Source organism: Cornus florida, unplaced genomic scaffold, assembly GCF_030987335.1.
Source record: "Cornus florida cultivar Cherokee Brave unplaced genomic scaffold, ASM3098733v1 CherokeeBrave_3.0.0_Hap2_Chr11, whole genome shotgun sequence".
NCBI classification, from domain to species: domain Eukaryota; kingdom Viridiplantae; phylum Streptophyta; class Magnoliopsida; order Cornales; family Cornaceae; genus Cornus; species Cornus florida.
In genome coordinates this window covers 115,007,798-115,022,694 of record NW_026775581.1, presented here as the reverse complement: position 1 = coordinate 115,022,694, position 14,897 = coordinate 115,007,798, and the positions used below count along the sequence as shown (strand labels likewise).

The 14,897-nt window shown below is 36.7% G+C and overlaps 1 protein-coding gene across 3 annotated transcripts in view; it reads left to right on the top strand.

Moving 5' to 3' along the window:
- LOC132285315 (topless-related protein 4-like) overlaps positions 1-11,112 on the top strand; it is a 28,558-nt gene extending 17,446 nt beyond the window's left edge. For 2 of the 3 annotated variants that reach the window (XM_059787483.1, XM_059787482.1), the window contains 2 exons: positions 9,010-9,370; positions 10,568-11,112. In XM_059787483.1, coding sequence (XP_059643466.1) covers positions 9,010-9,370; positions 10,568-10,903 — 697 coding nt within the window. In that variant the 3' untranslated portion in view covers positions 10,904-11,112. Of the gene's footprint in view, positions 1-7,140; positions 8,191-9,009; positions 9,371-10,567 lie in introns of those variants that run through there. The other variant, XM_059787486.1, reaches the window with a different exon arrangement.
- The last annotated feature ends 3,785 nt before the right edge of the window (positions 11,113-14,897 follow it).

The window sequence follows — 14,897 nt, the reverse complement described above, 5'->3', positions numbered from 1 at the left end:
ATATTACTCCAGATGAAACGTCTTACTTGAGTTTGGGTCACACTAGGATATGGCTTTGCCTCCACTCATTTGTTTAAGTAATATGTTACTAGCAGAACGTATTTATTCTGTGACCTCGTGGTCGGCAGAGGGCCAACCACATTCATCCTCCATTGCGCGAAAGGCTATGGTTTGGCCATTACGTTCAAGTCTTCAGGTGGTTGGTGCATCAATGGTCCGAACCTTTGGCATTTATCGCATCTTCTAGAGAATTCTTTCGCATTTCGCGACATGTTCGGCCAAAAATATCCGTGTCATCACTTTGTGCGCTAGAGATCTTCCTTCTGAATGATTGCCACACACACCCTCGTGGATAGTTCGCAAGATCTGCCTAGCTTCTGTGAGGGTAACACATTTCAAGTACGGTCCGGAGAAAGACCTTCTATACAACTGATTGTGTACAATAGCATACTTTGCAGCATTTGATCTGATTTTCCTTGCCTCATCCTTCCGATCGGGCAACACACCATCCCGTATGAAAGTCATGATTGGGTTAATCCAGCTTGGCTCATATGGTATGACATTAACTTGCCAAGGATCTGAATCGGACGGTTCTTCAAAGATGGATGGCTGACATAACACATCAACTGGTATAACCCTAGCCAATGTTTCTCTATAACCTGATGCACTACAAGCCAATCGATCGACATCTTCATTGTATTCCCTCGACAATTGGATGAATTTAATTTGATCGAAGTCTTTTGCTTCGCGCAAAACGGCGGAGCGGTATGCCTCCATTGTCTCGTCTTTGGTTCCATATTCCCCAGTCACTTGTCGAATGATCAGCTGTGAATCGCTAAAAGCAACGAAACTTTTGACCTTCAATTCTTTAGCCAACTTCAGTCCAGCCATCAATGCTTCGTATTCAGCCTCATTATATTGGTTGCGTTGAACTCAAGTCTGACCGCTTGACTCAGCGTGGTGCCCTCTGGCGTTTGCAGTTTGATCCCAATTCCTGCCCCTATTTGATTTGAAGAGCCATCTACGAAGAGCTTCCATGAGGAACCTCCAAGATCTTCTTCTATGTCTTTTACATCACATTCCAGCAGGAAATCAGCCACCACTTGTCATTTGATGGTTATTCTGGGTTTGTACATTATGTCAAATGAGCTCAACTTTATGGCCCACTTTGTCATTCTTCTTGACAGATCTGGCTTATGCAGGATCATCCTTATAGGAAAGGTGGTCAGAACGACGATAGGATGGGATTCAAAAGAATGCCCGAGTTTCCTTTTTGCATTTACCAATGATAGGATCACTTGTTCGGCCTTTTAATACCTTTTTTCCAACTCGGCCATTGTTTTGCTAACATAGAACACTGGGAACTGCTTACCTTCCACAACGCACTAGAACGACACTCGTTGCAATGCTGAACACATTAAGTTACATAAAAAGCTTTTCACCTAACTCGGGGGCAGATAAGACTGTAGGGTTCCGCATATATTCTTTCATGTTGGTTAGTGCCTGTCGTTGCTCATCCCCCCAGGCCTGCCTTCCATGGCCTCTTATTGTATCGAAAAACGGTTTGTAGCGTCTGACAGCTTAGAAATGAATCGACTCAGTGCGGCTATTCGACCTATGAGTGCTTGCACTTCTTTAATTGTTCTTGGTTCTGCATTTTTTATCAGAGCTTCTGCTTGGGCTATTCTAACTTCAACTTCTCTGTTATTGACCACAAGTTCCAGGAACTACCCATAACTCACACCGAACGAGCACTTGGTTGGATTAAGCTTCATTCCATACTTCCTCAACACCCCGAATACATGTTGCAAGTGTTATAGGTGATCATCCTTTTTCTTACTCTTTACCACCATGTCATCAAAATAGGCCTCTATAATTTTTCCCATTTGATTTTTAAAAATCTTGCTGACCTTAAAAATCTTGCTGACCAGCCTTTGATAAGTAGCTCCAGCATTCTTTAATCTGAACAGCATGACTTTGTAGCAGTAGATTCCTCGTTCGGTGACAAAAGAAGTTTTCTCTTCATCGTTCGGGTCCATATGGATTTGGTTGTAGCCTGAATAAGCATCTAGGAAGGTTAATCGTTCGTACCCAGTGGTGACATCCACCATTTGATCAATCTTTGGCAACGGGAAGCTATCCTTCGGGCATGCTTTGTTTAAATTGGTGAAGTCAATACAGACTCTCCATTTCCCATTCTTCTTCTGCACAACGACTACATTTGAGAGCTAAATCAGGTACCGAACTTCTCTGATGAACCCTGCATCTAGCAATCGATCAATCTCATCAGCTATGATTAGATTGCGTTCTGGGGCGAACCTCCTCTGCTTCTGTCTTACAGGCTTGGTGTTCAGGTCTACATTGAGGGAATGACAAGACACGGAGGGACTGATTCCTGACATATCTGAATGGCTCCAAGCAAACACATCTGTGTTCTGAGACAAGAAATCAATTAACTGCTGTTTTTTCCCCTCTGCAAGCCCCGACCTTACCCTTGTTGTTCTGTCTGGCTTATAATGATATATCTGTACATCAATGAGGGGCTCTTCGGTTAGAACCAAAGGCTTATCCTCCCCCCCCCCCTAAAAAAAATCGTTTTTGGGGGAGGTCCCTATAATTGCTATCTCGGATTGTCAGATTAGGCTGGAGCTTTTCCCTTTCCAGCAACTTTCATTGTCACAGAGTAACATTCCTTGGCTGCAACCTGATCCCCATGGATGTCAATCACCTTGCTCCCATTCGAGCTTAGACATCTCATCATCTGGTGCAGAGTTGATGGGACACCCTGGACCTGTGGATCCATCCTCTTTCCATCAAAAGATTATAAGATGGATGGATCTCAACGACCACAAAGCTCTCTGTCAGAACTTTTTTAGCAGCTTGTACTGGTAATTCTACCATACCAATGGGCTCTACCCGTTTCCCATCGAATCCTAATAGTGGATTTCTGGTGGGTTTGAGTTTTTCTGACTTGATCTCGAGCCGGTCAAACGTTATTCTTGGCATGACGTTCGCACTACTCCCTAGATCAATTAGAACTCTTCGCACCAAGCATTCTGCCACTGTTAAGCTGGACGACTAAGGGATCTTCATGAGGGATCTGTGCATGCAGCAAATCCGTTCTGGCGAACTTTATCTGAACTGATGTGCTCTGCTGGTGCAGAGCGTTTACGCTGCCTATCCTTCTCTTCATCTGCGCTTGTCGGAGGTGCGTTCGAAGTAATTCTTCTAACTCCTCGGTCGGCTCAGGTTGGCCATGAATTGCATTTATTATCCGAACAGGCTGGGCGTTATGGTAGCTCGGCTTTTGATTTCTCTTCACTTGCTCTGTTGGCCGGTTCTGCTCCACTGCCGATCCTTGAATATATCCTGCAAACTCTCCTCTTGCTATCAGCATTTCCACTTGCCTCCTTAAGTTCCTGCATTCATTAGTTTGATGACCAAAATCACTTTGGAAAGCACAATATTTTAGACTGATCTCTCTGTTCGAGAGGTTATCTAATTGGTAGGGGAGAGCGAAACTTATCTTTGTTCTCCTGATATAACCTTGCCAGAGTGACTTTAAGTGGAGTAACCGACTCCTCCTCTCTAGGTCTCTTCTCCACTTTCCTGGAGGTCTGACTCTGTGGTGGAGCTTGTTTTTGCCGGATCTTGGTTTTGGACTTCTCCTCCGTAGAGATAATCGACGTCTTCCTTACATTAGCTGCTTCTTCTTCTTCAAAACGCACGAAACTATTAGCTCTCTCGTTTAGCTCGTCCATGGCCTTCGGCATATTTACCACCAGATTTGTGTGGAACGGTGTCCCTCGGTTCATTGCTAGCTTGAATGCTTGAACCGCCGTGGATGGATGATATTCTATTACCATGTTCTTGACGAGGTTGAACCTGGTAAGGAAAGCTTGGAAACACTCCTCTTCGTGCTGCTTCATTGTGAACAGACTTGAGATATCTTTGGTCGGGCGCTTGTTCCCATAATACTGGCTTATGAATTTGTCGCACAGGTCTTGGAAGCTAGCGATTGAGCTTTTTGCCAAATTCTTGAACCAATTGAGCGTTGGCCCGGTCAAACTTGTAGGAAAGCACTTGCACATCAAAGGATTATTCTCCATGTTCAGAGCCATTTTCAACTGAATATGGTAAATGTGATCGATCGGGTCACTCGTTCCATCAAACAGAATGAAAACTGGCATGTAAAACTTCCTCGGATTCGGAGCATTCAGGATCTTATCAGTAAATGGTGAAGCAACCGTTCTTGTTAATGAACGGAGGGCTTCATTCTCCCTTGGATACTTTGAAAATATCTTTTGTTCAGCAGACCCCCTGTCCAAACTTTTATATTCGTATGTGGCCATTGATGGTCGATAAGGAGGATCGTAAGACCGTTCCTCTGTTAACTCCCTTTGCCATGACGGTGTAGCCTTGTTGCGACCAAACTCCTTGGCTTCCTCTCGCCTAAGCCTTTCTTGATATGGATTGAATTGCATGGTTTCCTCTCACCTGATCCGCTCACATTGCGGATCCAAATGAATAAATCCTTCTCGATCCTTCACGTGACGAGCATTTGGCGGTAAATTGCCTGGCCTGATCTTTTTGCGGTGAAGATCCATGCGATTATTACCTTCTTGCTCGCCTTGGTGAGCAACATCCGGTTACATAATTCTTTCCCCTACTGGAGGTGGTCGTGGAATCGTCGGAGCTTCCTGAGGCCCATTCCAACTCGCAATTCTGCATTCTCTCTTCTTAGATCTTCAATCATACTCATCAACTCATCAAGCTTCATCTGCTGGCCATTCTCCTGTGGATTAGAACTCTCAACTCCTGTCATCGTTCCTGATCGGAGCAGAGTCATCAACAGTGAATTCCTGATCGGATCTAACCGCTGCTAATGCGAGCGCACTAGATCTAGCCTCAAACTAGCTGAATTCCAATCTCTTTCCACCGGATCTGATCTATAATCGGTTGATTCTATTCTTGCCATGAACTCGTCCGACCTAATCTCGGTAAACAGATCAAGATTTTTCAGATCTGATTCCAATCCCCAAAGATTAACTAGAACCAGGTCTCTGCAAGACAAATCATGATCTTACTGATCTGAATCCAACTTCCAGAGATCAAGCTTCGCCTTCTCGAATCAGTCTTGATCGAATCAATCTTGATCGAACGCGAATCGATCTTCATCGTTTCCCACGGACGGCGCCACTGAAGATGCAAGAAATTTTCACTCTCAATTTAGAAAGAGTAATTTTACATTTCAAAGATTTTTCGATCCCTTTTCCCTCTCTTTTTCGTCTATTTACAGACGGTTACAACCATTCTTGAAGCTCTCTAACTGATTTTCTTGTGATGGGCTGGCCTTGTCAGCTTTCCTTCGTTTTGGGCCCATTTCCTTTCGTCTTACTTCGGGCTTCTGAACTGCTAAGTGAGGACTTGTTTCATTTCAGTTACTCTTACCCGACCCGTTCCTAATAACTTGGATTGTGCCCGGCCTAGGCCACTTTTGGTATCCTCAATAACATTTTAGTTGTTTTCTGTGGAGTTTATGAACATAAAGGATGTTACTATCTATTAATTTTGCTCACTGTGAATGTGGATGGAAAATCTGTTCAGTATGGGATCCTTGAAGAATGTGAGTATAAGATTCATTTTTCAGTTTGAATTTGAAAACTAAAATTCAAATCTGGAAAAGTAAAAGCCATATCTATTAGATCGAGTGACCGATCTCGGAGCCCTCCGAGATCGGTCACTCCGAGATCGGTCACTCGATCTAATTATCTTTCAAAAAAAAAATAAATAAATAAACATAATTGCTTTGCAGTGATATTATGTAAAGAGAAGATGAATAAAATGATAATTTTGTCCAATCATTAATTATTCAATTAAAAATTGTGATGTAATTTATGAGGAGTAAATTACCCCAACTTGAATTCGAAAGAAACCTAACACATCCATCTTTAAACAGCAAACCCTAACCTCCATTGCCCCCTCTTTCGCCTGCTATATCCATCTTTTAACACCAAACCCTAGCTCCAGGAGGTTGCCCTTTATAAGTGGAGTTTCAATACTTCTCAAGAACAAATCAATTTTTTATTTATTTATTTTTTTTTACAAGGAAAGAAATAACATTCTTCATTCATAACTTTAATTTTTTATGACAATCTTACCACTGTTGGAAGCATAAACTCCATTACACCGGATGATAGCTTTTAATGTATCATTTTTTTGTCTGCCATAGTTGTTGCACTTTAATAACCCCTATAACCATACTTATTTTGCATAACAAAAAATTCTTCCATGGTTTATGTGAGTACATAAATTATTGTTTTATTACTAATACTTAAATTATTATAATAAATTAAGTGTGATGTTTTTAATAAAAGCTTAGTTAAGGAATTTATGAAAGTTATTCAAGAAAAAATAAATACGACTACAAGACACAGATAACCTTTGGAACCATAGCCAACCCAATCTTAATTATTCGGCACAAGGTTGGATTTGTCAAATTATAAAATAATTTATCGTAGTTAGAGAATATATCTTTAAATGATTATTTATTAGCAATTAAGTTTTATATTTGGTGACTATAAATCTTTTATTTACTTTATAGTCACGGCAAAGCAAAATGTATAAATTTGATCACTTAAATATCTAATCATGCGTGAACATAAATTTTTTTTTACGACTAATGCTGTTATGAGGTTGATAGGAGCAACAAGTATTCGTGAGTTTTTCGTAATTACATCATAACATAACTAATATTAAAAGAGTTACTCTCGGTTTTTGTTTTTGTTTTTTTTTTTTTTTTTTCTAAAAATTATAATAAAAATATTTTAGTATTTGCTATTTGATGATATAAGTAGTTGTTCATTATTTTTTAAACTTAAAATATATTAATTTAAAAGAGGATTGACACAATTGTCATGAAATGAACATCATGATAGCCTGACTCATAAATATTAAAATGAGTTCATGATTCTCGGAGAAAAAAATTAGTTCAAAATATTATAAAATAAAATGAAAGATAATTTAATTTAATTGCATTAAGTGATATTTATTCTACTTTCACAAAAAATTTAGACACTATTTTTGTTTTAGGAACTTTAACTCTTATAATTCCACAATTAAGAAAGAAAAATTACCATTAGTTTGCAGCATTTTCAAAGATTTATGTCTCAACCACTAAATCATATTAGTAAAAAAAAAAATATATAATAATAATACTTGAATTAAAGTGTCAAAATGAAATTACTTAACATACAATTTTTTGTTAGTCATTTTCATCAAAGATAAAGAAGTGAGAATTCCACTTTCTTACATTTTAAGTACACATGAAAACTTTGGTTCACGCAAATTACTTTAATTGATTAAAAACCACTTTTCAATAAAAAAAAAGGTCATGACTAAGCATGAAGCGGACCCACTTGGTAGCATTCTTATCCCAATCCTCGGACACCGGTCTCTTCTTACATGTATACCAACACGTTGCAATCATAATGCAGCCATGCAGCTCTTGCCCTTGACACGTACATGCTCATGTAAACACACACATATATTATATATATATTTTGTCTAGTGTTAATAGGGTATATAAATATATATATAGTCTATAGATAGTGCAGAACAATCCCCCAAACCAATAGTACTACCATAACACATATCCATGTACTCTCATTTATAAGAGTTCTTACTTACATTCTTACGTGTAGCTGGGTTATAGTATAACATACATCTATATCTATATATATATATTAAAGAAGGAGGTAATTAAAGTAAGATGAGCAGCAACGGCAGCGAAAATCAGCAGATGATGATGTTGAAGGACAAGAAGGTGATTGATGTATTGGCGGGAAAGTCGGATGATTATAAGAGGAGGAGGCTGGTGGAGACGCCCTACACTGCATCGTTGGGCGACACCATGAACGCCCTGCTGGCCAACAAGGTGGTGGCGGTGCCGGTGGCTGCACCGCCTGGCCACTGGATCGGAGCTGGTGGGTCCATGATCTTGGAGTCCGATAAGCAGACGGGTGCTGTGAGGAAGCACTACATAGGGATGGTCACCATGCTCGACGTCTTGTCCCACATCGCCGATGATGATTTCAGCAATATCGATCAGAAAATGTCGGTTCCGGTGTCTTCCATTATAGGTCACTGCCTTGAGAGTCTCAGTCTCTGGACGCTCAATCCTAATACCAGGCAAGCTACGTGCCTCTAATTTCTTAATTTAATTACAATTTGGGATTATATATATATTCACTTGTTTATATGTGTGTTTTGTGTGTGAAGAGGGATATAGCTAGGACTTCAAATAATTATATGAGGATAGCACTCGTGGTGCGGTGAGTGCATCGATAGTATCTTATCAGCAGTAATATTAACCAATTATACCGGTGCTATCGACCAATTATATATATCTTGCAGTAAGATTGCATTTACTTTCATAAGTACTATTCACATGTTAATATTTATAATTAAGCAATATTTTAAGAGATTTTATCAATGACTGCCCCCCTTTGAAAAATGTTTGTTATCTAATCTAAAAGTTTAAGTTATTGATAATATTTTATATTTGTCCTTATATGTCCAAGATCGGTCACCTTTGTCTGAATCCAACGTGAAGCCACTCTGAGCGAGGGTTTGCCATTGAATCTAAAAGCTTTAAGTAGTTGATAATATTGTATACGGACCCTTATATGTCCCAAGACCGGTCACCTCTATCTAAATCCAATGTGGGGCCACTCTGAGCGAGGGTTTGCCATCTAATCTAAAAGTTTAAGTTGATAATACTGTACATGACGGACCATTATATGTCCAAGACCACCTCTATCTCAATCCACCGACCACAAGACCTCTCTAACACCTAGCAATGTTGTTCATTTCAATAAATATTCTTTTGTCTAAACTCAATTCGTTTGTCCATAAAGCATTTGCTTTGATCGATTTATTTATTTATTTTCGTTTTTGCTTTGATTTGTTAACCGGTTGACTTTTCATTTAACGTGCATGCATTGTCAGCATCATTGATTGTATGGAAGTGTTCAGCAAAGGAATCCACCGTGTGTTGGTACCAATAGACAGCCACGTGGAAAATGTAGCTGGAGTTGAACTTGTGGAGTCCGCTTCGAGCTATCAAATGCTCACACAAATGGACCTCGTGAGGTTCTTGATGCAATATCACTGTCAATCTGAACTTAATAGGGTCATGTCACGCCCTGTCAGACAATTGGGAGCATTGTGTGATACCATCTTTGCCGTAACCGATCGCACCAGTGTCATTGAAGCCATTAAGTGCATGAGGGCTGGTTCACTCAATGCAATTCCAATTGTTGAATCTTCGAACAGCGTTGAAGAAGATTTACATGGTCAGCTGATAAATGTATGCTCTCTTGAACTCGACTCATTAATTTTTTTTTTTTTTTTCCTGGTAATTCAGTGGTATAGTATAACAAAAAGATAATTACAATAAAAAACATGGGCATTCCCCATGGGGAAGTCCAATTAAACAAAGAAGAGATGGGCAAAGAAAAAAAAATGGTGAAACTGTCCACATTAGTGGCCCAAAAAGGATACCATAATCATCAAGAGTACAATGCAATTCAAACACTAAAAAACTAGTACATCAAACCTTATGCATAGACGTGGGTGGAATAATCAGCAAGATGAAAGTTTCAGTTCACTGGGTTGGGTGGATGTGGTGATGGTGACAGCCGGTTTTGGTGGTGATTTGAGGAGAAGGTTCGAAGGAGGAGGATGATAGGTTCCATTCTATTGCAATTTCTTTGGCAAGTGAGCTGTTGCATATCTTGACAGAAAACATCTCAATCGAATAGCATTGATCATTGTATTCATCACCTAATATGGAGGTTATGATTTGTTATTGATTGACGAGTCTGTTATTTCTTTCTTTCCACACTTGATTCACGAAACTAGCCAGTGTTAGTTTCCAGTACATCATTACTCTGCGTCTTTTCAATTTCTGTTTCCAGTTTGATAATGCCCAAATTAGGATATCTTTCCAAGAATTAGGGTTCGTGTAGAACCCACATTTGTGATGTAAATGGTTCCAAATGGTTCTTGAGTACTCACATTGATGGAATAAGTGCTCATAACTCTTAGCTGCTTTGAGACATAGGATGCAAACATTTGGTTGCATACTCCTCATTCCCTAATTACTATTGTATGTAAATTGCTGCTCTCAAGTTATTAAATAAATTTGATGACTTTAGTTATGAATTGTGAGGTTCTGGAGATTAATATTGAGATATTTCATGAAACCGGATATATTGTTGGGGTATTTTACAAATTATCCACAGCTATGATTGTGGAATTAAGTTGAATTGAAACAATAACATTTTTCAGGTTAACAATTGATTATCGATCATCATACATACTAATTATAACACATTGTTTGGTAACTCCAATGGAGTTGACTACATTGCGTTGTTAAAAGATCTATTAGACAATGGAGTGAATGATGAATTTGGAATCACACACTACTGCTATTCGTAATTTTTTTCATATCAAGTAATACTGCACCTAGTGATTCTAGCTCACACTTGACCTACACTTGCAGGGCAATGGTAGAAAGCTTGTAGGGACATTTTCGTCGACGGATTTGAGAGAATGCCGGTTCCCTCAACTGCAGTCCGGGTTACCTCAAAGTGTTCTAGAGTTCACCGAGAAACTGTCAGCCAACCCATTATGTTCGGGTTCGGATCAACAAGGAAATTCGCCGAAAGAGCTTGTGACATGCTTCACAGGATCATGGCTGGGCGAGGTAATTGACAAAGCTGTAAGTAAACACGTGCACCGTGTGTGGGTGGTGGACGAACAAGGTTTGCTTGTTGGGATTGTGTCTCTCACAGACATGATTAGGATGATAAGGGTGTCAATAATTTCCGAGTTTTAATTAGTCTCGCTCTCCCAAAATAGTTGGATACTTTGGAACTGCGACTCACGTAAGATCAATCTTGGGCGTTGTTTTTGATATCTTACTCAAGTAAGATCAATCTTGGGTGTTGTTTTTGATAGGTTTGTTATAGGTGTTTTGGTTGCCTTTTAAATCTGTATCTTATTATACAAGAGTTATTATATTAGGTAATCTTTTTCCTTTTTTCATTGTGATGGGCTTTGCTTATATAAAATCTCATAGATTAAAAGGTAAATTATATTGATCTCTCCTGAAATCTATAGCAAGGAAGGGCACCTGAAATCTATAGCAAGGAAGGGCAGTTGTCAAAATTACACAAATTGCCACCCTAAAATTAGTTTTTTTTTTTTTTTTTTTTTTTTTTTTTTTTTTTTTTTTTTTCAAATAAAATTATCTAATTCAAGTGCAATAGTGAAGAAGGCCATCAGGTAGTTGGTTGACTATTGGCGGCAAAGCATGCAACTTACTCATATTGCAATAGTGAAGAAATTTTTTTTTTTTTTTTTATTCAAATAAAATTATCTAATTCAAGTGCAATAGTGAAGAAGGCCATCAGGTAGTTGGTTGACTATTGGCGGCAAAGCATGCAACTTACTCATATTGTTCTTCTCATAAATACTTATGCATACGTTTTAAGAAGAGTTTCAGGATATGTCAAGTGTCAATTTTTTTTTTGAAATATTGTAAAACTTCTTCACCTTAAAATATACATGATAATATTTCACAACGATGATTTTCTTCTAATAATAATATGCGGTGTGGGGATGGCAGTTTGCTGTATCGGTTGCCCATGTAATGGTTTGATTACAATTAGTTTTGTTCGAATTTATATATATATATATATTTAAATAATAAAAATTATTTTATGATCTTATGAACTACTTTTTTTAAAATAGGATTACAATGTGATTATTGATACTTGATATATTACGTTGTACTTTTTAATTTGGTGGTCTAATTGGGGGTATGGTTTTTATACTGTTGAATTGTGGTTTTCCAACTTATGCAGTGCGATTTAATTTTAACCATTAATATCTAAGTTTCCATGATAGGAAGGGAAACTTAGGTATGCTTGTTTGTAGAGAAGTCATCCCCTATTGTTAGTATATATAAGGGTTTTAAAATCCTTATTCAGACAACTCTTAGAAGGGAGTAAATCACTCTAATTTTTCAAATCTCTCAAAGAACACTAAGAAATTCTCAAAGGTATCTAAAGTTTAATCTTCTAATCAATTATGATGTCAAAACCTTTCTTTAATTCATGATTAATTTTGATTTTTACATGTTATTTATTATTTAAACCCAACAATTGGTATCAGAGCCAAGTTAGGATTTGTAGAAATCAAAATAGTAAAGATTAATTTATTATGTAACATACTTAAATCGGTGTATTTGAAATCGCACTGATTACCTTTGTGTCCTCGATTTTCGTGAGTAATTAATCATCTGAAAAATTATTTGTTTGTATTGGTATATGCATACGTAGTTGATTCATATTTTTCGTGGGTGAGTAAATGATTAACCTGTTTGAAAATACTTTGTATAACAAATTTATTGCACACCGAATGAGAAGTTGTTAATCAATAAATTTGTTATGCTATATATATATATATATATATATATATCCATTATATCATTGCACGTCGAACGAGAATTTTAAGCATGAATTTGTTGTGTAATGGAATCAGTTTGTTTCCTTTATATGTTGTACACGCTGAACGAGGAACAAAACAAAATCAATGAATTTAATTACGAAATACATGTTGTATCTAATATATGATGTGATGTAAATGATTATTCTCCTACAGTTTAGATATGAGTCGTTTGTCAATTTACATAAAGTTTTGAGTCAACTTTTGAGTTGCTATTCTTGAACAAATACAGACAAAAGGGTGGATTTGTGTTTTCGAATTCTGTGCTTGACTTGAATGTACAGTTTGATTCATATAAACTTATCTTGTTGCTTGGCATGATTAAGTGATCTCATGAAGTATAAATATTCAATTCAAGTAAGCTTTTGGGCGTCTTAAAATAATATTTTATTATTACATATATCAATCTTGTGATATATATATATATATATATATATGATTGTATGGGCATGAAAACAAAACTATTGAGAGGTAAACTTCAGATTATAGTTTTGTCTTTTCTTAAAGACCAAGCATTATAAAATTATTTAATAGCTTGCTAATTTAATGCTTCGTGCGTGCAATTGTATATGTACAATTGTAACTGCGTTTTACTATTGAAATTTATTATTTTATTATATTAATTTGTATTGTAAAATTCAAAAGTTTTGTTTAATTTTGAATTATATATACTTAGATATGCTGGTATGATGTATATATATCAGGGTTGTTTCTTTTGAAACTAAAATACAGTGATATTGAGAATTTTCTTGTGATTTATACGTATTCACATGTGTTAGAGTTGATAAAGTACAGTGACATTGAGAATTTTCTTGTGATCAAATTATAATAAGATTAAGAATCTTAATTTGTCTGCACCATAGTGGAACCATAATGGAATGATTTGTTTGACTAACATGGATAAATTATTTCATGGAATATATACATGTAGAAGTGAATTATTGGATTAATGTGAAACTGTGTGGCGGTTTAGTCACGCACTATACCCAGTATTTTTATTAAGTAATTCATGATACTTGGTTGATTTTAAGTTGAAAAAACCCATGGGACTTACGTGCGATAATTAAGCAGTATTAACCTAATTGATATATAATATACATACATAAAGTTTTGTTATTTTTCTTTTAATTAAAGTATATAAAGAATTGAGATTTTTTAAATCTTGATTGATGTACATGTTATTATTATATTGTTCACTGTAATTTCTTAATATTTATAATGATGTTTTATTTTATTTGTATTAGAGCTATTTGTGTTACAGTGAAATTAAATGTTCCATAATTTTGGGTTTGGCTTATGTGCACTAAATAAATATGAATATAAATAAAATGGAACATCTACAGTTTAGGTCTTTCCTTGGGGTTTAGGAAGGCCGGTAAAGTGATCGTTTCAAAGGTGGTAGCCAAAATGGGTGATGCCTGCCAAAAGGTAACACGCTCACAGATGTTATTATTTTTTAAAATTTTAATGCATTAGTCTTATTGAGGTCTCACAGTGTACTTACCTACATGAGGGCATTTGTTCTTCCTAAAGGTGATCAATGTCTTAGTGTGGTATAAATGAGTAGAATATTTGAGAGTGCTTGAATTATAACTAAATAACCATCTTGCCAAAAGGTAGTGGAAGTGTTTAGTAATAATTCAAGTATAATAAAATAAGTCTATGTACGATTTTATCGCAGGTTTGGGGATAAAGTAAAATCTAAAATTCTGCCAAAAGGTGATTTTTAAATGGCATTTTATTTGTTTCCGCAGGGTGGATGGTTTTTGCATATAGTAAAACACCCTGAGAAATTCGACTTAAAACCCCAAGCATGAATTAAAGTAATAATCCCTACAGCTATGACATATTATTTTATATGTTGTTTATGTGGTGTTATTCAATATAACATTTAATCAGGTTACTGACGCTTCCGTAATTTCAAAGATAGCTCATAGGGATTGAACCATTGAATGGTTAAAACTATATTGCATAGAAGACAAGTTTTTGATATTATATTAGGTTTCTTAGACTACGAGTCTGTATTTTTTGCGGAAGAAACCCATATGCCCAATAGAAAATCTTTTAGGTAGAAAAGTTGTTACATTTTTAAGTGGACTAAAGGTACTATTATACCATTAGGTTAATTTATGCTTATATCGGTAATACTATTCAGGGTGGTATTCTGGTTTTTGATACTGTTAAGGAGCTTCTTGATTTAATCAAGAAAAAGTTAATGGGCACTAAGAAACAATTACAATACTATTATCTGACATGGTTTATATTAGTCAAATATGACGACAATGGTTTAGTGAGGGAGTATATCTATAAGATGTGCAAGC